Raw genomic sequence first — 25,740 nt, forward strand, 5'->3', positions numbered from 1 at the left:
GATAGCTGGCTTCCAAGATACTAATTCTTCCTCTTGGCCATCAGGCCCTTCAGGGGGTTCTTCCCCTTGAACCTCAACCAAGTGGCGAGATAAACAACGGCGTAGTTGAATGCAATGAAGCCGCAGAAGATCCCGAAATCCCTCCAGATGTTCCTGTAGTACACGCTGAAGCCCACACCAAATTCATCACCGGTGGCATACTGGCAGAATTCGCACAGCCCATCAGAGGCTGTCTGCACGTAGCCGCCCGCCTCTGCGATGAATGGCTGAACGTACTCGTCGCAGCCAAGACCGTTCGGTGCCTCGAATCGAGCAAACTCTTCGGAGGCACACTGGACGGGCTGATCGTGAATGACAGCTGCGAGTAAAGCTTCCAGGACGTAATGGAATGGAGACAGCCAGTACATCCACTCGCGCCAGAAAGTCGGGAGCTGCATGGGCGGGACAATGACGCCGCAGAAACTGATGACGAAGAGGAAGAAAAGCGGAACAAGCAGAGAGGCGAACAGTTCGTTTGGGGCGAATGCAGCGATGGCTTGACCAAAGCTGATGAAGTAGAGTTCAAAGAGGACGACGAGGAGGAAACCAAAGCCCGACACGAAGGAGGAGACATCGAGGCCAAAAACCCCCCACCACCAACAGCTACGCGACGAGGTCAGTAGTCTGGCAAAATGAAAGGGTTTGAGACGGAACCTGGCCATGTTCAGTAGACGGCTGAGCCCAGGCTCAACTTACTTAAAGTAAACGGCACCAGCAACGACGGCATAGGGAATCTCGGCAAGTACAGCGCCTGTGGTCCACGCAAACCAGGAATAAATCTTGGCGTTGTTCTCTCGAGACTGGAAAACGTTGCGGCTGTTGAGAAATACAGGCTGCAATTGCTGGATGAGAGGTGGCGAGATGACGAGCGTCATGAATACGGAGAACATACGATTCTGAAAGTCAGTTGACGAGAAGCCAATCTTGAAGAATGTGAAGGTGTTGAAGAGGCCAGTGAGTATGTGTAACATGAACTTGCCGACAATGTAATCGGGTGACCGCCAGTATGAGATAAATGCACGCTTCACCACCTGAATCGTCTGTGTTCCGAGGGACGCAGCGTATTCACGATCATCCCTCAGGCTGGCAGTCGGCTCGACATCTTGGCGCTCAGCAATCAAGTCGTCAATTTCGCGCGAACGGGCTTCGCGGTGAGAGGAATTGGCCCACACATCACCCCAGTCTTGACCTTTGTAATTTGGGTCCCCGGCACCGATAGCTTCGAGCATGTATTCGGCAGGGTTCACGTTGGGTGGGCATTTGTCCGCGCCGTTAGACTCGAGGTAGCGAATAAGTTCGCTACTGTCGTGTCCCAGAGGGCCGTGGTAGACCACACGACCACCAGATTTGAGGAGAAGCAAATCGTCGAAGTATTCGAACAGGACGGCTGAGGGCTGGTGGATGGTACAGAGTACGGCCTGGCCAGCGTCGGTCAGTTTACGAAGGAAGCGAACGATGTTGAAAGCCGCGCTAGAGTCAAGACCGGATGTCGGCTCATCGAGGAACATCAGTAGTTCGGGCTTTGAAGCAAGCTCGACGCCAATTGTCAGGCGCTTACGCTGCTCCTGGTTCAATCCTTCGCCGATTTGGCCGATAGTCGCGCCGGCGATGTCGCGCATTTCCAAGAGGTCAATAATGGTCTCGCAGTATTCAAGCTTCTCCTGTCTGGGTGTCTTGCGGGGCTGGCGCAACAGGGCCGAAAATTGAAGGGCCTCACGAACTGTAGATGTAGGCTCGTGGACGTCCATTTGCTCCGCGAAGCCAGTGGCACGTTGAAAGGACTTGGGAAGGGGTCGACCATCAACGAGGAAATCACCAGTGATTGTGCCAAAGTTGAGACGTTGGGCCAGAGCATTGAGAAGGGTCGTCTTGCCAGCACCTGTAATCAATCAGCGGTGTTCGTCATGAACCACGCAAAGTCAAACACGTACCTGAAGCTCCCATAAGGGCAGTGAGTTTTCCGGGGCGGACGTAGCCTTGAACATCCCGAAGAAGCTTTCTTTCTCCTTTCTCGTACGGGATGGTGTAATTGATGCTGCGGAAAGTGAAGACGGTTTCGTTCTTTGCAACCTGCTTGGCGGCATCGCCGCTTGTCTCGCCTGCATTGCTCGTGTCGGGCATGGCCTGCAAAAAGTGTCCGCTCGGGCCAGCTTCCTCATCCTCCTTCTTCTCATGACCACCAGTCTCGATTGATTCCTCAACCTTTTTGGGAACTTGACCCCGCTTGAAGACGGTAACAGCGCCACCGCCAACATTGGGCTTCATCAGCTCCATGCCAAGGGCGGTCAGAACAACGAAGAAGAAGAAAAAGACCCAGAGAAAACCAAAGTTACGCCATAGGTGAGACCGAGTGTAAGAGAACGCTTCCCGAATGTACGCCGCACCAGTGACGATGGTACTGCCGGGTTCGCTGCCCTTCAGAGTGCATGACTGGTATTGAGGCGAGGTATTTGGGCCCTGGGGCACCAGGAATGGCGCCTCGCACTGCAGTTCCAACCCGGAGAACTCATTTGCCATCAGGGCTTCGAAACTGTATTGCATCCAGTTGATCCATCTCAGCCAGCCGAACCACGGAGGCATGGAGCTGGGCGAAATGAAGTAGCCAGTGTATACAACCAAGATTTGGATTGAGATGCCCGTAAAGCGAGTGGCCTCATCCATGGTCTTGCACCACGCCGAAATGGCTCGGAAGAAGGTATATGTCACCATGGTCGCAAGCCACAAGAATAGGGTTGCAATGAAGAATTGTGATGCCGTCCGTCCGAGATTTGCCATGAAGTAGATGATTACGTTGAAGAGGAAGACTTGGATGAACACCAGCGGCACGTCAACCACGGTTTGTGCAATAGCGTAGGCCGCTGGTCGGTAGAATGAAAAGGACTTGTGCTTGAGCAGAATAGGTTTGGACTCGAAGGCAGCAGTCTGTTCGGCGAGAGCGAGAAGAGCGTTGAAGAGAAGCAGAAAGAACAGAGTACCGCCACGAGGGAACACGCCGTCGGCTGCGGGAGCGAGATTGAAGAACAGGCTGCCGACAATGAGGCCCTGGAATACGAGGCCTCCCCATTTGCCGAATAGAGATGCGCGATCTCCGGTCATGACAAGGAACTGGCGCCTGGTGCATGCGATGACTTGCTGATGGAAGGGGAGGGTGTAGTTCTTCTTCGTAATCTCTGACGAGGCAGCTTCGCGCTGTTGACGCTGCTCGACGAGCGCCGACTCAAAGTCCTCAACGTCGGCCAGATTCTTCCGGTACGAATCGCTTTTCTTGTAGGCTTCGTAGAACTCCTCGGGGCTTCTAGGGATGCGGTTCTCCCATCCCTTGCGAACGCTGCGCTCATGAGGGTCACTGACTGAGGTGAGGAAGTCGGCAGTGGTCCAGCGGTCGGGGCAGTCGAACCCAAGGTCCATGAAATACTGCTTGGCGTTGTCGGAAGGTCCATAGTATAAACACTTGCCGCCGTCGATGAGCAGAACTTTGTCTGCAAGATCGTAGAGAGACTCTCCAGCCTGATAGAGTGACACGGCAGTTGAGACGTCTGCCATGTTGGTCATGGCACGGATGGCGCGAACATATTCCAGTGCAGTGCTCGCGTCGAGACCCTTGCTGGAGTTATCCCAGCCCTGGACAGAGGCTCTGGTGATCATGGCTTCAGCAATACTGACGCGTTTGCGCTCGCCTCCTGATACGCCACGAATGTACTCGTTGCCAACTTTGGTACCGAGGGTGTGCTCAATCCAGAACAATTTGGTGACCACCCTCATGAACTCGTTGATATAGTCCTGACGACTCTCGCCTTCGAGTCGAGAGTGCTTGCCCGGAGCTCGGGTCTGCAACGCAAACTTGAGCGTCCTCTTCACTGACAACGTAGCGTAGTGGAGATCATCTTCGGGGTTGTAGATAACCTCGCCACGGTAGTTCTTGGACATCTCCTGCGCCTCAGTGCCGCCATATGTAACGTCGCCCTCGACGGCTTCGAAGCCAGAACGTTGGTTGCAAAAGGCCTTGAGAAAGGTCGTACATCCCGAGCCAGGACGGCCCAGGACAAGGAGGAGCTCGCCAGGTCGCACACACCCATCGAAGTGGCTGATGAGCTCGCGAACGGGCGGCTTGGCAATGCCTGCCTTAGCGCCCTTTGTCAAGAGGGTTTTCAAGGTCCGCGGAAGCCCCATGAAGATGTCGCCGACGGTAGGCTGGAGACTGGCACCGAGACCGACGCCCTTGACGGTCAGGTCGCGGAAAACAACACCGCTGTGGCGGGTCTGTTCCTCCTCCGAGTTCTCCTGACGTGTCTTTCCGAACATACGGGCCATAAGCATGTTGATCTCGCTTTCTTCTTCTTGCTCCTCGGCCGTTGAGGATGCACCTGTCCGGCGCCTCGATAGCATCTGGAAGAGTTCATCCTCGTTGTGCGCGCTCTTCGGAAGGTGAAGATGCGACTTCTCCGTCGAGTTAGGAGCGGGCTTCAATGATGCGAGCTGGGGCTCATCTGAGTTGGACGGAGTGCTAGCAGCCGGCGAGGGTATTTGCTCTTTCTCGTCGAGGATCTTCGATCTCTGCGACAAGAAGGCAGCGGCTAAAGGGGCGGCGTCACGGTCATGCGATGCCAGTTCGCCATGCAGGGTACTGGTTTCGGAGGAGGCACCATTAGCGGGCGAGGGCTCGGCACGGGCATCTCGGGCGCCATTTGTAGATCCGAAGTAGGAAGCATTCCCGATGCCACCGCCATTTGAGGATTGCGCAGCACTTTTGCTCGAGTCGGGTATGTAGGACCCAACGCTGTAGTTGACTACTCTGCTGGTAGAGTTGCAGCTCTGTAGAGCTTGCGGCATAGCACCCCCAACGGAGGCCGGAGTCTCAGGGAAACCGCCCGGGACGTCAGTATCAAGTGGTGTCGCACGCGTCTCCATGATGAAAAACCTGTGGGTGAAACTTCCTGGTTATCCAGGCTAAGGATGCTCGATAATGTGTTTAGCGGCAGAACAGATGACCAGATACGAGTGGTCGAATGAGCCGCCCAAGGTGTGACGTGTCTCAGGGGATTTCAATGTAGAGGAGAATCATTTGAGGGCACGACGGTTTGAAGTAGAATATGAAGAGTCCCCTCCGCCCATTGTCAAGGGACGCGGCATACGGCATCAAATAGTCAGATCGGTCATTATGATCCCAGGCCACGGGCCATGGAGCCACGGAGGTCTATCGCTGGAAGTACGAGGCTGACTGTAGCCGAAGGCCGAGAAGGGTCGGAGGGTCTGCCTGGACATCGGGCACTATACTGTCCGAGCTCCTCAAGCATCGCAGCAATGGAAAATCTGTGACGAACTTTGGGGGTGGGATCCATGATGAGATCAGTCTGACGAGTCTTAAGATCATCAAGTAGGTGAATGCCGAGAGTCGGTACGGCAGGCTACCTACGCCAGGCCTCACAATAGGGTCAAACTGAATGAGGTAACGCAACATCAGGCAGATGGCAACGAACCCATGAGGCAGCGCAGTACACATGGAACGATCGTTGACTACCTTACACACTGAGCCTGCTACATCAGTCATCGTGCTGGCGGCACCTGATGACCAGCAGCCTTGAGGCCGCGATGGAGTATGTCAACTTTGTCTACTCACGTACGAGAAGAAAGCGTCCAATTTTTTTTTGGTTTACGGAGACTGCACGATTCGCAGGATATCTGTGTACCTGAGCGCTGTGGTTATCGCAAGCGCTTACACAGCCCGGGAGCGTCGCAAATGCCAAGCTGAAATCCTTCACAAGCCAGACCCACGTCTGGCTCAGTTCTCATGCCGTATCCCGCACTCATTTACTCACCGAGCTTTTCTCAAACCAGCTCAGTGGGCGACGTCGAAGACCCAATCACGCCCCTGACATTATCCCACTATCGTCCTAGTACGCGTCATGACTCTGACCACCATATAGTCGTCATCCACTTCGAGATGTTACAGTTTTGCAAAACTTTAATCGCAAGCACCGATCCCTCTCGGAGCCTGTGAAGGGTACAAGGTCCGCCGCCGATGCCGTGTTTCATTCCTTCTGCCAGAGGTTCGCAAGGGCAGGCTCCGATCGCAATGTTCGCACTAGCCCAGTTCCAGGCTCTGAACTGGCCGGTCCAATCACGCCGACGACTGGGCAATCTCCCGATATTGCTTTTCATGATCGGTTCGTGCCTGTTCATGTGCCGTAAGAGAAGGAAAACAAAGCTGTTATTAGGAGAACGTAGCGAATAAGGTAGCCAGTTGACCACGCCCAGGAGCTGGTGGTGCTTTGGCATGTGACATGCCTGCCACGGCGCTTGATGAATGTCAGCATGCGTAAGTGATGGCCAATCAGTCTCGCAACACCGTCGTGATGACCCAGACGTGGTACCTGATCAATCAAGCTATCCGTGAATGAATTCCACGGAGATTGCGCCACCAGGAGAAAAGCTATGCCGTGTATGCGCGGCTGTCGTTGACAAAACCACCACGAGGGTCTGCGGAATGCGCTCATGTCACGTGATTTGAGACAAGGCTTGGCCGTATGGTATCGCCAGTCGCCGTCGAGCAATATCATGGCCAGTATAGCTGATCTCATAGACCACACCGCACCATTCGCTGTTAAATATTCAAACTTGCTTCAATTGAAAAGGAAGTGTTGCGTTTCATTTTCATCCACCAGGAATCGCACCATTTGACACTGTGTACATCCGTGGACTAATTAATGCTTGATTCTCCTATTGTTTTGAGCGAAGATGAAATGAAGCTCGGTTGATATTTCAGACGACCGAGCATGGAAGAAAAACTGCAGGACTTCGATGGGTGAAAAATGCCCATGAAACACTTCAAGGTGAGATAACCCTGAGTATAAGCTCGATTGTCTTTCTAGTAATAGACACGAAAATTCTGTCCCGGGAACCCCAATACGTGGCTTCTTGAGCCGAACATATCATGTCGCAGCATACCTGAGTTTTCTTACGGAGTAAGAATTTTACTTGTCTCCATCGAAGCTTGACGCAATTGCCGTTTTGGTGTCGGTCCAACTCATCCTGGCCGCAACCGGCGGTAGCATCACGCCGACGGGCGCGAACACCAGACGCCACTCCGAGCGGTCTGAATAAGAAACCTCTTCGCGTCAAGCCCAAAAGGTGCCGTTGAACTTCATTCTCTACCTCATCTCATGACACAGCTTTAAGGCATGGGGCACGTATTGGCAGTGTTGCGGTGGTACTGATTGCTCCATCCTACGACCATGGAGACATCTCATCCACAACCGCGATCTCAACCGATCTTGACTGAATCTATCCGGCGATAGAAATTGACAATAACTCAATCTGCTCTACTTAAAACACTCAACTCATTCTGTGATGTACCGGCGATAATCGTGGCCCCTTACCCGTGAGGTTATATCCATCCATGATGCCCTGCCGCAAGCAGCTTCCATCGTTCCCTACAGCCCAAAGTATGTCTTACACAGGGGAACACCCTTCGTTGTCTGCCAAATCACAAACGAGCGCATCAATCAGATTCGTCATGCAAGTACGGCCCTTGAACAGCAACGCCGGTAGTCATCACGAGAAAACAATCGAGGCTGTGACTGCGCGCTTCACCGACATTCGAACCAATGGAAATCAGACCACAAGTAAGCGAAGCACGAGGAGACTGAGCAAATATGATGGATAACAAATTATTCTTAAGGATAGACATTATGCTAGATCACTCTTTTCGAACCCGAGTGTCCCTGAAACTCGAAAACCGGAAAAGAGAAAAACTCCCCAAAATCATGACCCTAAACGCCCCCTCATGTCCCGTTCTCTAAATGCTGAAATATGTGTGTGCAAAATGTGCAAGGTAGTCGCTCAACTCCTCCCGCTTAGGCAGCAATGCTGACGGCGGTGCCGAGGGTGAGGGTGACGGGCGAGCCGCTGAGGGTGACCCACTGGATGGGGGGCTCGGAGCCGACGACGTCGGCGGTGGCAGAGCCGCCGGCAGCGGTGACGGAGCCGGAGGGGATGGTGACGGGGACGGGGACGGCGCAGGAGTTGCCGTTGGCGGTAACGGTGATGGACTTGATCGAGTTGCCGTCGGCGGCGTAGCCGTAGGAGACCTTGGGCTTGCAGGCGTCGAGGGTCTTGCGGTCGATGAAGTACTTGCCGATGTCGTCATGCTTGAGGGTGGTGATGGGCCAGTTGGTGAGGCGGGTCATCTCCTGGGCAATGGTCTCGACCCAGGCCATGACGAGGGACATCTTGGCCGTCTTGGTGCCGACGGTGATGGTGGGCTGATCGTTGAAGCGGAGGTTGGCCTGGTGGAACATGTAGGGGTCGGACTGCAGGCTCATGAGGTAGCGCGTGTTGGTGGCACGGGCGTTGTCAAGGAGCGTTTTGAAGTCGCCAGTGCCGGCCGAGGTCTCCTTCCACTCGCGGAGCGTGCACTCGGCCGTGTCGCAGTTGTAGTAAATGGTGGTGGCGAAACGAGGGATGATGTTGAGGCCGGCGTAGCCGTTGTCGGCGACAGTGCTCGTCAGGGGGTGGTACTTGTTGCCGAGGTTGCGCAGGGGGTTGCGCGTGTTGTCACCGACAACGTTGGTGATGCCGTTGTCGATCCAGGCCTTGATGGCGTCGCCGTTGTGCATGCCGGTGATGGCAGGGGGGACGAGGCCGTGGGCAGAGAAGCGCGTGGCCTGGTCGATGCCCATCTGCTTCATCCAGGCCTGGTTGAACTGGATCTCGCGCTTGACGTCGGCGTAGGTGGCGTTGTTCAGCGACATGTGGGAGAAGGTGTGCGAGAGATGGCCAAAGGCGTCACGGTTGGCAGCCTTCTGGAACCAGACGGCAAAGCTGTCGCGGTCGGCACAGGCCTTGGTCCAGTTGTAGGTGGTGAACATGTCGGGCCAGTAGTCCTGGCCGGTGCCGAGGGGCTTCTGGAACTCAAGAGCAGTGGCAGGGAAGTCATCCTGGTAGACGGCCGTGTCGGGGTCGCAGTAGTTCTCCGAGCCGGAGCGGGTGGTGGCGGCCTCGATGTCGCCGTTGCCGTTGTGGGCAAACTCGAGCCAGAAGGAGGAACCCTGGGGCAGGCGAGTGTTGAGGTTCTTCTGCCAAGAGACGTGACCGTTGAGATCAGCTGTGGTGCTCTTGTAGTGACCGCCGGCAGGGTAGTACAGGTCGGTGCCGAGCTGGACATCATCGATCTGGGCGCTCAGGTGCGTCTTGCGCTTGCCAAGGAAAGCACCGCGGGTCATCCAGTGGATGTGAGCGTGCTGCAGGTAGTTGGAGGTGGACGACCAGTCAGGGGCCCACGAGGTGAACCAGACAAACTGCTCGCGGCCGTCGATCTTGTTGATGACAGCGGCGACGGTCTCCGAGGTGTACGTGCCACCGGTGCCGAACTTGGCGACCTGCTTGGTGGTGGCCGTGTCCGTGATGGACGCGGGGTAGTGCCAGAGGCCCTGGCTGGTGACACCGGCGTTCCTGGAATCATGTTAGTCAAAGATGCTTCAACGAGAGGAGCAGGGGTTGTGCTGCGCGTGGGGCACTCACTTCTTGATGTTGGCAGTGGGGAAGGCGGAAACGTCAGTGAAGCTGATGAGCTGCTCAACACCGGCGCCGCAGCAGCCGCCGCCGACAGTGGTGACACCGAACTGGGGGCCGGGGTACTCGTTGATGCGGACCATGCGGACGCGGAAGTCGGCCTGGTAGGAGTGGATGGCAGCCCACTGCTCAGAGGAGAAGGCGCTGTGCCAACCGTCATCGTACTCGTAGGCGAGGGCGTCGGTGACGATGATGCCACCGTAGTTGCCGTGCTTCAGAGTCGAGTTGAGCTTGGGCAGGTCACGGCCCTCCTTGGGCACGATGTAGTGCTCATAGTTGATGCCGTAGCCGACGAGGCCAGCGCTGCCGAGAGAGGCGCTGTACTCGTCACGAGCGAGGATGAGAACGGTGCCGGCGACACCAGCGGCATCGCTGTCCGAGCCGTCCGAAGCAGGGGCGTCGGTGGCCTGGACGGGGGCAGCCGTGGCGACGGTGCCGGTGGCAGTGGTGATGACAGGCACGGCAGACTCCTGGGGGTTGTTGTTGGTGTCAGAGGGGGCAGGGGAGGCCACGGCAGAGCCAGACGCCTGCCTGGCATCGAGAGCAGGGGCAGGGTGGGCCGAAGCCAGCATGCCCAGGACAGAGACGAGGCCGATCTGGCAACGCATGGTGTCCTGCGGTTGGGCTGAAAACGGAAAGGTGTTGGGTGTGAAGAAGGGGGGCCGAAGTAGGAGTCGACAGGCTCAGGTGAGTCGTCTGGTAGTTGGATGCAGGTGGATCAGGGATGAGGGAAATGAGAGAACAAACAAGTGTCAAGAAATGGGGGTGATGACAAGGTCTTGTAGGAGTCAGGTGGAGAAGAGAAGGCTCTTCTTCTTGTTGTTGTTGCTGCTGTGTGATGATGAGGGGGACAAGAGATGGCAGATGGAGACGTGAGGGCCCGAGCAATAAGTACTCGAATCGAACACGAGGTTGGATGCTCAGGAGAGAGGTACTATTCTCAGCTGTAGATCTCGAGGGGCCACCCGTCAGCCAGCCATGTGCGTCCTCCAACCCGCCTGCATGGTCGTGAGAGCCACTGACAGCCCATTGACAAGCCCGCCATCGACACCATTGAGAGCCAGGCCCAGCATCGGCCAGGGCGAAATAGAGAAAAGAGTCGAGACCGCCACGCCTCACGGCACCGCAAAGCTTGACGAGCCCACCTTGAGCATCTCTTTTGGGACTTAGGGCTGCCAGCTGGAGGGACGGCCTGGACGGAAAAGAACCAAGTTTAGGGTGTGGGGATCCAGGGTCAAAGGGTAGATGGTCAGCCATGTCTCAGCCCCCGGAGAGCCTGGCCTCTGGGGCGAGAGCGAGAGCAGTGAGAGCAGCCAGAGCAGCGAGGCGTCAGCAAGGCTCGATTCACGCTTGGGTAGAGCTGGTGGGCGCGCCGCCGTGATGCTTTACTGCATCGGGACGGATGAGCGGTCTTCGGCCACCGGACCATGTGGGTAGACGTGGATAGCTAGCCCCGTCGTCTTTCGGGGTCCAGCTCCCACGCAGGATTTGAATTTTTGCGCAGAGCTATGACATTTGCGTCGATGTCGGGAAGCATCTCAGGGTCTGGATCTTTGTTCCTCAGTTTTTAGCCTTCGCCATTCTTCCCTTTGTTTGTCCATGTCGTTCCTGATCCAGAACTCTGGGGTTGCAGATGCCGGAAAGCTCTGGGGCATGAAGGCGACGGATTTGGTGATCCCATCCATCCCCCGGCTGGGCCCAGGCTCAGGTCTCGATGCAGAGCAAAACCTTCCCCGGAGTCCCAGAGGCCCGGGACGACGGGGTCTTTGTTCAATCTACGCGCTGCCAAGCGGCCACCAGTTTCCCATAATGGTCTGAGTTCTCGCCTCATCGATATCGCTTCAGGCATGGTCTCTTCTCGTTCGGGCCTGGCTGATCTGATCTGGTTTGGTTGATGTGATCTACCTATCCTGGCCCCATCCATGGCCGATCAGCCTCGCCTTGGATTGCCCTCATTCATGTCAACCAGCTTTTTGGGAGGATCAGAGATGGAAAGATCAGCTGCCGCGATATAGCCTGACCTCTGGAAGCTCGGCGTCAACAACCAGCGGTCTGGCGGTCAGCTCAACAAACTTTGACCGACCAGAGGAAACTAGAGGACGACAGGAGAAAGGAAGCAGGAAAGGAAAAAAAAAAGCCACATCGGAATTTTCCATCCGATGATTGTTGAACACGAACATGACAAGAGGTCCTCACCGATTGCGGCGGAAGGATTGCAATTTTCGCCTCCTCCTTGCGTTCTTCCTTTGCCCGTCTGCCACGCGATCAATAAACCTGCAGGTGCCTGACCGACTGACTCCAGCGTGCGCCAGGGCGGGCTTCGGATTCGCAGCCTCAAGGATGGGCACGCACACAGCAGACGCACAATGGAGACGGGTGGCGGGCGCGCCACACACCCTCAGCGTGTGTGCCGCTGACAGATGCGCTGGTGGCAGACGGCTCACACCGAGACGAGACGAGACCAGACGAGCGAGAGCGAGACGAGACGAAAATGCCGTGGTTGGTGGTGGTGGTGGAGGTGGTGGGCACAAAGCGCACCAGGAACCAGAAACCAAATCTTCGGCGGGAGGGCCCTCGGGCAGTGAGTGGTCCGATCCTGCCGTGCTCAATGCCACTGTGCCCTTTGTGTGGATGAGAGAGAGAGAGAGAGAGACAGAGAGCGAGAGAGACACGCACGCCCCCCTCCCTCTTCTTTTCGGACCTCGTGTTGGCGCAATGGCAGCATGAGACGGAAAAGTTGCGACGATTCGACACCAGTGGAAGCGCTACCAGTAGCCCACTTCAGGTGGTGTCAGCTTAAGAAAAACCCCCCTTTTGATCCCCCTCTCCATCGACCCACACGGGATGAAACCCCCGGGGGTGCGTGTGCGGGGGTGAACGCTGTGCAGGCGTCGATCACTCAGGGGGCCAACTGGGGCCATTGGGGGTCATTAGGGGTGCAGGCAGGGGGTTTGATGCACATGCATGACTACGTGGCACAGGTCAAGACAAAATAAACACTGGACAGGGCCCCTGGTTCGTATGCAGAACGGCAGAACGGTACAAAAAAAAGCAAGGATCTAGAGAGTCTCATGCGGAGCACGTCAATTTGATTATTGATCTTGGCACACCTGGTTCTGTCTGGCTGTCTGAGTAATGCGCGGGTGCAAGGAAGAAAAAAAAAAGACGAAGAAGCACCCAAATCCTCCGCCAACAACGTAAGAGAGTAGGGTGGTCTGGTGATCGTGGGCTCCGTCAGGCCATTTTCAAGGGTTCATGTCAGCTTCGCAAATTGAATGATGGCATCTCGTCATTCTGGCTAGCTCCCTGGCCAGTTGACCGGCTGGTTCGCTGGCCGGTTCACTCTGAAGGCCATTTAGGCGGTAAGCAGGCAGAGTGTATTTTTTTACCGGCCACGTAATTAACTCCCCTGGTTGATGGCCTGTTGTCGGTTGTCTTCTTTTTTTTCTGTTGCACACGCCCCCCTTCCTCTCCCACTACTTGCCTTGTCAGGAGCACCTTTTCCTTTTTGAGGAGAGATGAGATGAGCAAGTTAAGTAGGTTTGGACCAAGTCGTTTGGTGGCGCCACCAAAATGAGAAATGGCGAGGAAAAAAAAGCTTGAGGACAAAGGTTCACACAGAGAAGCTAGGTGCTTCCACTAAGCCAGAAATCGGAAAAGAGGCTCCCGTGGCCTCGGATCAGATTACACCTGCTGGGGAGTAGGTCTGCAGAGTGGAGGAGGGGGGGGGGGGGGGTGAGCAGTACAGGCGCTTGGTCCAGTTTGGTCTGGTCTGGCGAGCATCGACGACGAGAAAGAGCGAGAGAGAGACACTCACCGGTAGAGGTACATGGCGAGGTTCGAGAGCCTCCTGCTTGTGCACGCCATAGCGCCGGTGAGAGCAGCGTCAGAGCAGCTTACCGAATGTGGGTTAGGTGTATGCACTTGGCTGGGGCCAGATCGTCAGGGCCCTCGCCTGAAATAGGATCCTCATGGTCCTCAGCGGTGTGAACACGGCCGAAAGGGGAAATGGGCGATCGTGGGGGAGAGCCCTAGGGACCCGTTTTGGGGAGCCGCCAAGGCCGAGGCCCCAGCCCTCCTGGCCTGGTGAGGTACCTATGTAAGGAGGCTTGGTAGGTACCAGGCTCAGGCGGGCCAGCACCGCTCAGGCTGACTGGGGGTACCTACCAGGCAGGGTACAGTCTTAAAGAGAGGGCTGAGCTTGCGGGAAGCTCCTTGATTTGTTGATGTTGAGGAAGGGGAGGCCTGCGGGACAAGCGGGTCCCAAGCGCCCAAAGCACGACAGACACTCCACACTCCCAGGCACCCAGCAGGTGCTGACCACTGATCGTTCTTGCCTCCCATCTACTTCGGTACCTCCCTCGAGCATGGCAACGTCAGGTGCCTAGGCAGACACCCAAAGCTCCAAGCGCAAGGCTCTCAGGGGACTTCACCCGCTGAAAGAATGGTGTGAGGTCCCCTAAGCAGCACCCCTCACCCACCCCCACCCCCTTCTGGCAGGCTCGACCCTTGGGCCTGGGCTTGTGCGAGCCACGCAAGCTGCACCTAAAATGTCGCCGACAAAGGCCCCCCCCCCTTTTCCCACCAAACACAAACTCATATTGATCCACGACTCGCTCCTCTTCAGCACAATTGCTCATTGCTCCACGAGAACCATCTGTTCACCTGCCTGCCGTTGAGGGAACTATTGAAATCTACCATCAGCCACTCGTTCTTTGGTTTGCAGAAGACTTCTCTTTTTTTTTTTTTTTTGCTACGGTAAAAAAATCCCGCATCAGCCGGCGTCGTCAGCTTCATCGGCCGACTCTGTCAGCTTCCTGCCTCCGCTCACATTCGGTTGAGGATCATCATCATCCCTCAGATCATCAGCCCCTCAGCCATCTCACCATCGATCGATCTTGGGTTTGCCCTTTCTCAACTCAAAAAAGACCTGTCTTTGTCCTGTCGGCGATAGATCTCCCAGCTCGGCAGGTCCATCATCCCCACAAGGCCCGGTCGATCCTCTCCAGAATCTCCCCTCCTCCGGTCTCACTCGCATCTCACCCACCCACCTCATCCCACTCCCACCCCTGCCCCCGCCCATCCTCCCAATATGCCGCCCTCTGCAGACGTTGCCTCTGCCGACTCGCTCCACGCCGAGCCCAAGGCCGCCACCGCCAAGCCGCGATGGCCGCTATGGAAGAAGCTCGCGCTCGTGGGCGTCGTCCTAGTCGTCGCCATTGCTCTCGCCGTCGGTCTTGGTGTAGGCCTGAGCAACCGAGGCGGTGGCGATGATGATGAGAACAACAACGACAACGGCAACAACAATGGCGGCGGCGGTGGTGGTGGAGGCGGCACCGGCGGTGGCAACTCGACCAGCCGCGAGTCCCTCTGGCAGCCCGAGGCCGGCGCGTCGTGGCAGATTGTGCTCATCAAGCCCATCGAGGTGCCCGCGAGCGGCGACGTGACGCCCGACGTCGACGCCTTTGATATTGACCTCTTTGACAACTCGGACGAGACGTTTTCGCGCCTGCGCGAGGCCGGCAAGAAGGTCATTTGCTACTTCAGCGCCGGGTCGTGGGAGGACTGGCGCGATGACAAGGATGACTTTGGCGACGACAACCTCGGCAAGGAACTCGACGGCTGGCCCGGCGAGAAGTGGGTGGACGTGGCCAGCGACGGCGTCCGCAACGTCATGAAGAAACGCATCCAGCTCGCTGCCAACCGCGGCTGTGACGCCATTGACCCCGACAATGTTGACGGCTTTGTGAGTTTGCTGGACGAGGAGCCTCATGAACGAGCACGAGACTAATACCAGGCACAGCAAAATGACAACGGCCTCGGCCTGACCAAGGAGAACGCCATTGACTTTGTCAAGTTCCTCTCCGAGACGGCCCTGCAGTACAACATGTCGACGGGCCTGAAGAACGCCGGCAGCATCATCCCCGACGTTCTCGAGGACGTCCACTTCTCGGTCAACGAGCAGTGCGTGCAGTTCTCCGAGTGCGAGACGTTTGCGCCCTTCATCAAGGACAACAAGCCCGTCTTCCACATCGAGTACCCCAAGGACGCGCCCAGCGTGTCGTCGACGGCCTCGAAGAGGGTGTGCACGCCCACGGGCGAGGCGGCCGGCACCGACGGCTTCAGCACCGTCATCAAGAAGATGAACCTCGACGGGTGGGTCGAGTTTTGCGACGGCGAGAAGTTCAACACGACCTTGGACGTCTGAGCAGCCTGCCCCATCGTCCTGTCACTCCCTCGTCCCGACGCCGTCGATACAGCTGTGCAGCAGCAGCATGGTCCGGACGAGAACGAGGCCAGCCAACCGAAGCCACAGGCGAGGCACCACGGCTGCCGGGCTACACATAATCACCAATCTATTTCAGTCATTCATGCCAGGGTTCAGCATTGGGAGTCGGTTTTTTTCTTGTTTTTCCTTACCGTGTTGGTTTTACCCGATGTTCCCTGTCACCCCGGATGTCACGCTCGGTGCTGTCAATTTGGCGCCCTCACTCGCCATGCCGAACCCATGCCCCTGAGCCGAGCCACATTGGTTCCCAAGTCGAGCGAGCCACAGGTTCTGCCGGCGTCGGGAATTGTCTCGTCCGGGACAAGCGACGGCGTGGGGCATGGGGGATGGCGTAAGACCAATCTATGTACATGTACGTTGTATGCACGCATGCAGTCGACCTAGAACCTAAAACATAATTATTCACAAGAGGATTCAATATCCGACGCACCTTTCTTTGTCGAAAAAAGCCACAATGATGGCATGACGGTCATGAAGGTCCGTCGATCCATGTAGGCGCTGACAAGGGGCGAGACAGCCTGGAACCCCCTCCCCCAAGGCCCAAGGGTCACCGAGCCAGCATCTCGGCGGTCAGATCACCGACGCACCTTTTTCCCATTGTTCTTCTGGTGGCAGGCGATCGCCCTCGCTGTGCGCTGTGCGACGCGGGACGAAAAGCCCAGATGGCTGACAGCGGTTCGCGACTCTGGGCCAAAACACCACACGGCACGGCACAGCACGCAACACGTTGAAGCGCAGCCATCCGCCAGCCGCCCCCTTCGCACCTCGTGTTTGTGTGCGGCCCCCCCCCTTGTCGGCGCGGCAGACCGGGCAGAAGAGGGGCGCCGCGCAGATCTGACTCGTGCCGCTGTGGACTGGATGGACCCCTAGTCGGAGGAGCGATGAGTGCGAGTTCAAATACCGGGGCGCTGATGACCACCACCACCACCCGATATACCCATGCTCGCTTATTCTCTTGGTCAACCGACTTAGTTTCATGGTGACGAGAGAAACTGAGGATGAGAGCACGTTGAGCTACACTTACAACCAGTCAACCAACAAAAAGCCTGGCACTTAGTTTCCGTGCCGCAGATGCACGTCGAATGTAACCTCCGCACCCTCTCTAGCCACCCATCTTCTCCTCATCGCTCTTCTCTTCACTCAATCCAAAGGGCTCACTCAGCCTCTCCTTCTGTCAGCCGGCTCACCAGCCTGCCAGACCCGCAATCCTCCTCCCCCCCGCAATCGACGCAAGGAAAACACGCGTTTAGGTTGCAGTCAGCGCCGCGTCGCATCACCACCACACCACCACGACTATTTTTCAACAATCGCATTCTCGCCGGTCACCCCATCCTCTGCCCATTGTTTCATTGTGGCAGCAGCTCTCATTTTCACGGTTGATTGATTTTCCGGCCGTCAAGCCACGTCACCCTCGGGTACAGTAAACAACAAACAAACAGGGAAGAGATCCGCGTCGGCTGCCCACCATGTCAGCTCATCCGCCCAATCCCAGCAGCGCGTCACAGCAGCAGCAGAAGCAGCAGAAACAAAAGCAGCCTCATCAAATCATGCGGCCCGTCGTCTTCATCCCCTTGTACATCTACCCCTTTGACACGGCCTGGGAGCCTCTGGTCCGGTCGGCCGCCACGCACCCGTCGCTGACGTTCGTGACCGTCGTCAACCCCAACAACGGTCCAGGCCCCGACCCGCGGCCCGATGCCAGCTACGTCGCCGCGCTGCATCAGCTCAGCGCGCTGCCCAACGTGCAGCTGCTGGGCTACGTGCACGTGAGCTACTGCACGCGCAACCAGTCGGAGGTCGAGCGGGACATGGACGTGTACCGTGCGTGGAACGACGACCTCGTCAGGGGGGGCGCTGCCACTGTCAATGGAGAGGAGGCCGACGAGGAGGCCGAAGAGGCCAGCGGCAGCCTGCGCGTCGACGGCATCTTCTTCGACGAGACGCCCTGGGACCCGAGCCACCAGGACTACATGGCGCGGCTGACGCGGTACGCGCGCAACGCCTGGGAGCGGCCGGCGCCGGGCGGCGCCCCCGGCGGCGACGCCGTGCTGGCGCTCAACCCGGGCGTCGTCGTCGAGCCGCGCTGGTACGAGGACGCCGACTATGTCGTCGTCTTTGAGCAGTCGGCTCAGCACTGGGACGACTACTTTGTCGGCGAGGGCCTGCCGCAGATCCCGGACGCGCTGCGGCCCAAGTCGGTGGCCATTGTGCACACGGTCAACAGCAGCAGCAGCAGCAGCGCCGACGGCAACGTGGACGACGAGGCGGATGAGGCTTGCGCGCTGGCGAGGCGCATATGCCACCTCGGCCTCGGTGGCGCGTACCTGACGGATGAGGTCGATGGCGGGTACACGAGGTGGCCCGCCATGTGGGAGGGCGAGCTCGAGATGCTGGCCAGAGTCAATGGCAGTAGCAGCAGCAGCAACAGTACGAACTCGAGCAACGGCACTGCGCACGAGCAGTAGCAGTACCAGTCGCCGTCACTGTCTTGTCGCTGTCGTCGGAGCCGTAGCAGGGGCCCCCCTTCATCCGTCGGGGGTTATTTGATGACACTATGGCGCGCCGTGGTGACCAGGTTCAGGGGCCTGCCGTCAGCTTCGCTGCGCGCCGACGGGCATTGGTCGGGCTGTTTGGTGCATCTTGGTAGGAGGCCACCGGAGCAGGCTTCACCAGCAGGAGCGGGCTTCACCCGCAGGAGCAGGCTTCGAACTCGATGCCAAGCTCGATGCACCTACGACATCGGTGGTGCAGGCAGGTGACCAAGCCGGGTTGACGGAGCCGAAGCGGTGGACATTGGATCACGGGCGATCATTTCGTTTTAGCGTCCCGTGCGTTTCTTCTCGATCCCACTGCAACGCCTGGTCCCCTGATTTCCTCGTCTCGATCGGCGGAGGATCCCTGGCGTGCCGTATCCACTCACTCGGCATCGAAGCGCAGGGCGAGGGCCGACCGCAACGGCGAGAAGGTTGGTGGGCTTCAGGTGAGCAGGGGGATGAGAGGGGCCCTGGTGTGGAGGTCTGGGTCCGAGGTTAAGTCAAAGCCTAAGCCTGAGGCTAAGCCTGAGCCTAGGTGGCCACGTCCCTCCAGGGGCGGCCTGTTTGGTGGATTTTCTTTGACGACCGTTGAGCAGGGCAGTGGACGACTGGGAGAGACACTGGTGCAGACGACAAGCGGTGGAGCGTGAATAGAATAAACTTGCTTTTTCTCGCTCTTCTTCCTTGCGCAGCAACGTAGCAACGCCGGACCATGGGCTGGGGGGCGGCGGTCAGAGAGCCCCTGAACCTGGACGACGTGCAGTGCAGTGCATTGTGCATTGTGCGTTCGAGGGGGGTGAAGTGGAATACGGCCGAGTGTCTCAAGTGTGTACGAGGACCCCCCTCTATGAGCCCCCTTCACTTGGCCCCCATTGCTTGGTCTCATCATTGGCCCCTTCACTTGGCCCCCATTGCTTGGTCTCACTCATTATTGGCCTCATCACTTGGCCCCCAAAGCCAACCTGCAGACCCCCATCCCAATACCAGGACACCCCCCCCGGCTGTCGCACGATGAGGGCCCAATAAGCTTGTTGTTCCTTCCTTTCTCCCCTTGGGCCCTCGTGTCTCTCGCTTATTTGCGTCGTCCGTGGGCTCTCTCTGCCATGATGCAGGAATAATCCGATGTTTGTCCAGACAATTGTTTGGACCAGGGGCTCCGATGTCGAAACATCCAAGGCCCAAGCAAGGCATCCAGGGGGGTTTCTTTGCTCGCGCGCACGTCACCGCCATGGACCCCAGCGCTAGAGTTCGTATCTGCGGACACGTTCCCCCTTCACCTCTTTTTTTATTTCTTTTATCCGGATTGCCATGGCCTATTGTTCGTTTGACTGCTTCATCACCATGTGAAAACTCTGCCACCCCTTGATGCCGGTTGACGTCGACGCGGGCTGACATGGCCGTACGAGGCCGTATTACTCGACTGCTTACCTACCTTGGGTACCTACCTTGGGTGTATTTGTGTCCATCTGCTCCACATGAGCGCATCGTGGGACAAGGTGCCCATACGGCGCCGTCTCACCGATGACGGACGGCCCCTCATGTCGAATCGCGCGGTACTGACTATTGCATCGAAAGGTAGGGGGACAGATTGTCCAATCGGCGTCACGCGAAATGGCGGCCGCTTCGGCGTCTTTTTCTCCCTCTCTCTCTCTCTGCTTCTTCTTCTTCTTCTTCTTCTACCTCGCTGGCGTCCTTAGGGGCCGCCCACCAGACTATTTCAAGATCAGATGCAGTAGCGCGCGCCTTGTTGGGCCCGCCCCGGACGAGTCAGATGCCGAGCGAGAGGGCGGGCCAGGTTCAGGGGGGACAGGGGCATTGTTCACAGGCCTCTTCGGGATGCTGTGGGGTCGATCCCGAAAAGATGGAGAACAGACAAAAGAATACGAACAAAGAAGCGCAGATTGCCTTGCCTCTGGCGTGGTCGGCGGGGGGTTTTTTTTTTTTACTCTTTCTTGTCTTTCATGTCGGAACAAGCCATGGTGCGAAACTCAAGTGTCACGATGGGAGGAGTCATGGAAGAGTGGAAGTTTACCAGATGGGGACGAGTTGGAAGCGTATAGCAGATTAAGTAATCATTCTTGTTATCCTTTTTTGTAAGAGATGCCGGTGTTTTTTGCGGCCCGTTCGTCATTACCACATTATAACTTTCTGTGTGTGTCCTTTTTTGTGCTCGCCAACGAGAGAGAAACATAGGAAATGAAACAGGCCCCAAAGAGAGACAATAAAAAATCCCAAGACACACCAAAAAAAAGCTACCCCCATAACGCCCTGAGAGCCAGGTCCTGTATAGCAACCCTTTGGCCCTCTAAAAAAAAGCCCGGACACCAAAGCCGAAGATGCCGGCGCAGCCCGTTCATTACCTGAAATCCAAACAAACCCACTGTCAGTGCAGAGTCTAGTCTAACCGTTTTGCGGCAAAAGCAAAAGCGCCGAGGGCCGTGCGCTCGTGCATCATGGCAACCCTGCGCTCGCGCCAACGTCTGACGTCGTGCGTGCAATTCGTGATGCATGTCGTTCGCGCCGAGATGCATGTCGTCGCGCCGAGACGCAGAACGCTCGAGAGCAGAAGGCTCTCACGCCTGGACGGCGCGCGTCTTGGAGACAAAGTTCCACAGGTCGCGGGCGCACTGGGCGATGCTCTCGGTGGCGACCCAGCCGAGCTCCTTGGTGGCGCGCTCGTTGGCGGCGACGCAGAAGCCGACGTCGCCCTCGCGGCGCGGCGCCAGGCGCGCGGGGATGGCGCGGCCGGCGGCGGCCTCGAGGCTCGCGACGGCCTCGCTGACGGTGGTGCCGTTGCCGGTGCCGAGGTTGAAGGTGCGGAAGGGGGCGTCGACGCCGGCGGCGAGGGCGGCAATGTGGCCGCGCGCGAGGTCCGAGACGTGGATGAAGTCGCGCACCGCCGTGCCGTCGCGCGTCGCCCAGTCGGTGCCGAAGACGTCGAGCTGGGGCCGGTCGCCCGTGAGCACCTGCGTGATGACGGGGAACAGGTTCGTCGGCACGCCCTTGGGGTCCTCGCCGAGGAGGCCCGACGCGTCGCAGCCGATGGGGTTGAAGTAGCGCAGCGCGATGATGCGCCAGCGCGGGTCCGAGTAGGCGAGGTCCGCGAGGATCGCCTCGCCAAAGTACTTGGAGCGCGCGTACGGCGACTGCAGGCCCGACACGTCCGGCATGGCCGTCTGCTGCCGGCCCGCGGCGTCCGTGTACGTCGTCGCGTGGTGCACGAGGTCCTCCTCGCGCAGCGGCTGGCCGGCGTCGGCCTTGGTGCCGTACACGGTGGCCGACGACGAGAAGACAAAGTTGACAATGTTGTGCTTGCCGAGGAGCTCGAGCAGGTCGACGAGCCCGCAGACGTTGTTGCGGTAGTAGGCCATGGGGCTGGCGATCGAGTCGCTGACCGACTTGAACGCGGCAAAGTGGATGACGCCCGAGATGCGCGACTGCCTCGTGAGGCGCGGCGCGCCGCCGGCCGTCTCCGAGGGCACCGTGACGAGGTCAGAGTACGACTCGAGGAGGAAGTGCATGGCCTTGCTGCGGTAGTCGACCTTGTGGAACTGGATCTCGCCCATGGGCTTGCGGTTGGCCTTGCACCACGTCTCGGCCGCTGTCCTGACGCGGCTGAGCACGTCGTGGAAGCTGTTGCTCAGGTCGTCGACGATGATGACGCTGTAGCCGGCCTTGAGGAGCTCGAGCGATGTGTGCGAACCGATGAAGCCGAGACCACCGAGCACGAGAATGTACTTCCTGTTGGCGTTGGTGCTGGGCGCGAGCGTGGCATAGCCCTCGTTGTCCGAGTCGGGCTCGGGTGTTGTGATGGCAGAGCTGTTGTTGGAGAAGAGGGAGACGGGCGAGGCCGCACCGGAACCAAGGCGGCTGTCCATTGTGATGTGTGTGTGTGTGTCTTTCTGTGAGAAACAGAAAAAAGAGGAGGGTGGGGCGAAGGAGGAGGGGGGGCGTAGGAAGCTGGTGAGGGCTTCGTACGGGAGAGAGGGTGAAGAAAAAGGGGTAGTAGTGTTGTTTGTGGGTGTGAGAGGAGACTTATGTCCTAGGTGGTAAAGGCCAGGGATGATGATGAGACCTTTGAGTAGGAGACTGGGGATATAAGTGTGTAGGGTGGGATGGGAGTGTGTTTCCACGAGGAGATATAAAGAAAGATGGTGGTAGTAGTCGTGGTAGAGTAGTAGTCTGTGCTGGACTGATGATCTTCCAAGGGTAAACAAGCTTATGGACGGGCGAGATCAGGGGGTTTATGAAGGCCGAGACGTCTGGGCGATGATGGGCACATCTTCGTCCAAGCTCGCCCTCGATGGGTTCGCCGACATGGTGGTCTCCGGTGGGAGCGGGTCCTCACCACCTTCCGGCTGAACCTGAAGTCAACATGGGCCGTCCGAACGAGCAGTCTCGAACAAGTACAGCTCCATGACGAGATTATTGGGTTCCAGCCCGCCACGGCATGTATGGCAGAGACCTTGGGCTGAACGTCTCGCCTCGCCCGGCGGGGAGGGGGGCCCAGGTCCCGTCGCCGCGGTGCGTGTACCTCGTCCGGCCGCCCCTCCCACACACCCCCTGGTGATGGTTCCAGGGCAGCAGCACATGGGAAAGGAAAGCAAACTCTAACCTCAAGAGAACTAACGCCAGGTGAGGCTGCGAACGGTGCGAAGAGTCGGTATAACGGGTGATGGTCCAGCCCCAGCCAGCTGGGACCCTGGAGACGGGGTAGCCACATGTGAATAGGCAATACCACCTTGGCGGGTCATTGTCGTGGGCTTCGTGGGCTTCGTGGGCTTCAAGGGCCAACAGCTTTCTTTGTCTCCGAGCTGTACTCGCCGCGTGGAAGAGGAAGATGCCGCGAGCTAAAGGACCAGGCGCCAGCGAGCACCAGAAGCGGTCCCTAGGGGTTCAGGTGTTACCAGAAAGGTGGTAATGAACAATGAAAGCGCGGCCCCAGAAGGCACCTGGCTAGGAGGACTGGCTCCCGTTGGGCCATGTCTCTCCCAGCTCTATGGATAGGTCTGCGTGGCGCCGCGAGCGAGGGCACCTACAAACACGCTGCGAGGAGGCACCGCAGGCCGACGAGCGTCGGTCGCTGGTGGAGATTTGGGACCGCGATGGGCCAGCTTTAGCGCCGTCAGGTGTTGGGCGTGAAGTGAAAGAGCCCTTTGTCGACGGAACGCCACAGATCCCAGGGCGCGGCGTTGTTCCTGGGTCTGGGCCCGGACCCCGATTTCTGGATTCACGGACGTTACTGACAAGACCCTCGTGGGGCCAGGTGAGCTACCTGAGCTGCGCTAGCCTATCCAGGTGGCCCATTTCCCAAGGCACCATGGTCACGGCGAATGCACGCAGACACTGGCGAGACGAGTCAAGGCGGCCATGTGTGGTGCTCGCTACTCTATGTCCCCCTGTGGCAGTGCTATGCGAGGGGAGAGGGGTGAAGCAGGTTGTGCCAGTTATGGAGGAACCCCCGTTTCAACGACGTTGTTCTTTGGGGGGTGTTGTGGTGTGTGGGCCTCATCGGAGGCTCTTTGCTTCCTGTTCGTACCTCTACGTGGGGGCCGAAGATGTTCCAAGGGACAGGTAGGTTTATTCAGGTATTGCTAAGCTGAGCGCCATGTGACGCGGATCAGGCAATTCAATTGCACTCGGACAAGCGAGCATGCTGCTTTCGGGGGAGGGGGAGAAGGGTGGTTTGTTTTGCGCTGTGCAACAAAATGAAAAAGTATCAGTACCAAACTTACAGAGTAGCACGCAGAGGAAAGCTCGGAACAGCAATAAGACGAGACGAAAATCAAAGGCCACCCCCCCCCCCCTTGGAACATGGGGCGGCAGCTAATCGAGACAAAGTGGGCAACATAGTCAAACAGGGGGGGAGACTGAAGAGAAGCTAAGCCTGGTTTGGGCGCACGCTACCCGGAAGCCGACTCGAGGACTTGAGGATTTGATGACAATTCCGTGATCGAGAACCGGAGAGCTGGATTTCCCTTGCTTTCGATTCCGGCGCGGCTGCGGAGGAGGGACAAAGAAAATTCTCCCAGCTACCTATTGTCTGCGCCATGCGCTTGCGCGGGGAGAAGCTTACATGACGCCATGAGCTGTTCTTGTCGTCGCCAAGAGATGAGGTCTGGGCCGGGCCATCTCTCCCTCTCTCTCTCTCTCTCTGTGTGTGTGTGTATGTGTGTGCGTGCCAGGCCGCCGAGACGTACTTACCCCTCGGGCATACCACGCCCCCATTGCATACAGCGCAAGACGGCAGGAGAGCGCAGCGGGCATGCTGCATTGTATGGTACAGTAGGGCCACATGTGGCGGCGCGGGTAAATGGCGTGCCGTGAGGTGACGATGCATGCTCGGGGCGAGATGCTTTCTTGGGGGCGGACAATTGAAGACCACGCCTCGGATGCCCCGAAGCAGTAATGGTCACCGGTGGCCGGTGGCCGGTGAGCGCATCGCGCAGAAAGCTGAGCGCTGAGGGCGCTGAACGCGCTGACGGCCCAGATTGTATTCATCCGCACCATGCGCACATGGGCCCCGGCTGTGTGTCGCCAGATGAGCATCGCCCGATGATGGGCCGTGGCCGTGGCGATGGGCGACAGCCATGACGAGCCGAGCTGGGCAACGATGCACACCTCCGGGTCCATGAGCAGCAGCACCAGCAGCAGCAGCAGCAGCACAGACGGAACACCGAGCTCGAAATGATCAGCTCCGCAACAAAAGAGTGATCTGCCGCCGCGGTGTTTTGTTTGTTTCTTCCACCGGCGCGATTTGTTTTGGCGCCGTTCTGTGAAAATGTCCCGAGACGATCTGCCCTCCTCCCCACCACCACCACCCAAGGGGGCCTTTACCTATCTAGGTACCTGGACCAATATGAGGGCTGGGCTGTTCCCACGAGCCCATTCGTGATCGGGACCGTGCTGTCGGCCGTGCGCTGCCTGAAGCCTGAAGCCTGCAGCCCAGAAGAAAAAGCCACAAGCTTGAACGCCTCGGCGTGTCAGGGGGGGGGTGTCCCGTCAGGTCAGGCTGGGCCAGGGCAGGGGTGTGTGTGTGTGTTTTACCGTCTCGCGTTCGGACGATCTACCGAGCCTCTAACCGTCGACGCCCCCAAGCCCAAAAGTGTTTGTGCCTTGATGGGCGTGGGTGGTGAAGGTGAAGGGGAGCCGGGGGGATCCCAGCAGCTAGGGGGGTAAGCATGAGAGACGGTCACGAAGGGGGGGGTGATGAGATTACTATAGGGGGTGCGGTCCATGGGGGGTGCGGTCTAGAGGTGTGTGGAATGAAGGGGTGCACGATGAACAAAAATTGACTACAGCATTCTG

The 25,740-nt window shown here is 58.0% G+C and overlaps 5 protein-coding genes across 5 annotated transcripts; 2 read left to right on the plus strand and 3 right to left on the minus strand.

Moving 5' to 3' along the window:
• Positions 1 to 20: 20 nt before the first annotated feature.
• On the minus strand, positions 21 to 4,947 carry D7B24_009194 (uncharacterized protein; the record flags this gene model as incomplete). The annotated part of the gene is made up of 3 exons (XM_028643270.1): positions 21 to 642; positions 736 to 1,918; positions 1,971 to 4,947. 3 exons carry the CDS (start codon positions 4,945 to 4,947, stop codon positions 21 to 23), a joined length of 4,782 nt encoding a protein of 1,593 aa, XP_028498321.1.
• Positions 4,948 to 7,892: 2,945 nt separating this feature from the next.
• Positions 7,893 to 10,217, minus strand: D7B24_009195 (uncharacterized protein; the record flags this gene model as incomplete). The annotated part of the gene is made up of 2 exons (XM_028643271.1): positions 7,893 to 9,489; positions 9,559 to 10,217. The coding sequence occupies 2 exons, from the start codon at positions 10,215 to 10,217 to the stop codon at positions 7,893 to 7,895; spliced, it is 2,256 nt and encodes a 751-aa protein (XP_028498322.1).
• A 4,484-nt stretch (positions 10,218 to 14,701) lies between these two features.
• D7B24_009196 (uncharacterized protein) lies at positions 14,702 to 15,817 on the plus strand (the record flags this gene model as incomplete). The annotated part of the gene is made up of 2 exons (XM_028643272.1): positions 14,702 to 15,355; positions 15,413 to 15,817. The coding sequence occupies 2 exons, from the start codon at positions 14,702 to 14,704 to the stop codon at positions 15,815 to 15,817; spliced, it is 1,059 nt and encodes a 352-aa protein (XP_028498323.1).
• A 1,547-nt stretch (positions 15,818 to 17,364) lies between these two features.
• On the plus strand, positions 17,365 to 18,363 carry D7B24_009197 (uncharacterized protein; the record flags this gene model as incomplete). The annotated part of the gene is made up of 1 exon (XM_028643273.1): positions 17,365 to 18,363. One exon carries the CDS (start codon positions 17,365 to 17,367, stop codon positions 18,361 to 18,363), a length of 999 nt encoding a protein of 332 aa, XP_028498324.1.
• Positions 18,364 to 21,005: 2,642 nt separating this feature from the next.
• D7B24_009198 (uncharacterized protein) lies at positions 21,006 to 22,310 on the minus strand (the record flags this gene model as incomplete). The annotated part of the gene is made up of 1 exon (XM_028643274.1): positions 21,006 to 22,310. The coding sequence occupies one exon, from the start codon at positions 22,308 to 22,310 to the stop codon at positions 21,006 to 21,008; it is 1,305 nt and encodes a 434-aa protein (XP_028498325.1).
• Positions 22,311 to 25,740: the final 3,430 nt, after the last annotated feature.

The sequence above is a fragment of the Verticillium nonalfalfae genome, assembly GCF_003724135.2.
Source record: "Verticillium nonalfalfae strain VnAa140/NRRL 66861 chromosome Unknown scaffold_9, whole genome shotgun sequence".
Classification (NCBI taxonomy): Eukaryota; Fungi; Ascomycota; class Sordariomycetes; order Glomerellales; family Plectosphaerellaceae; genus Verticillium; species Verticillium nonalfalfae.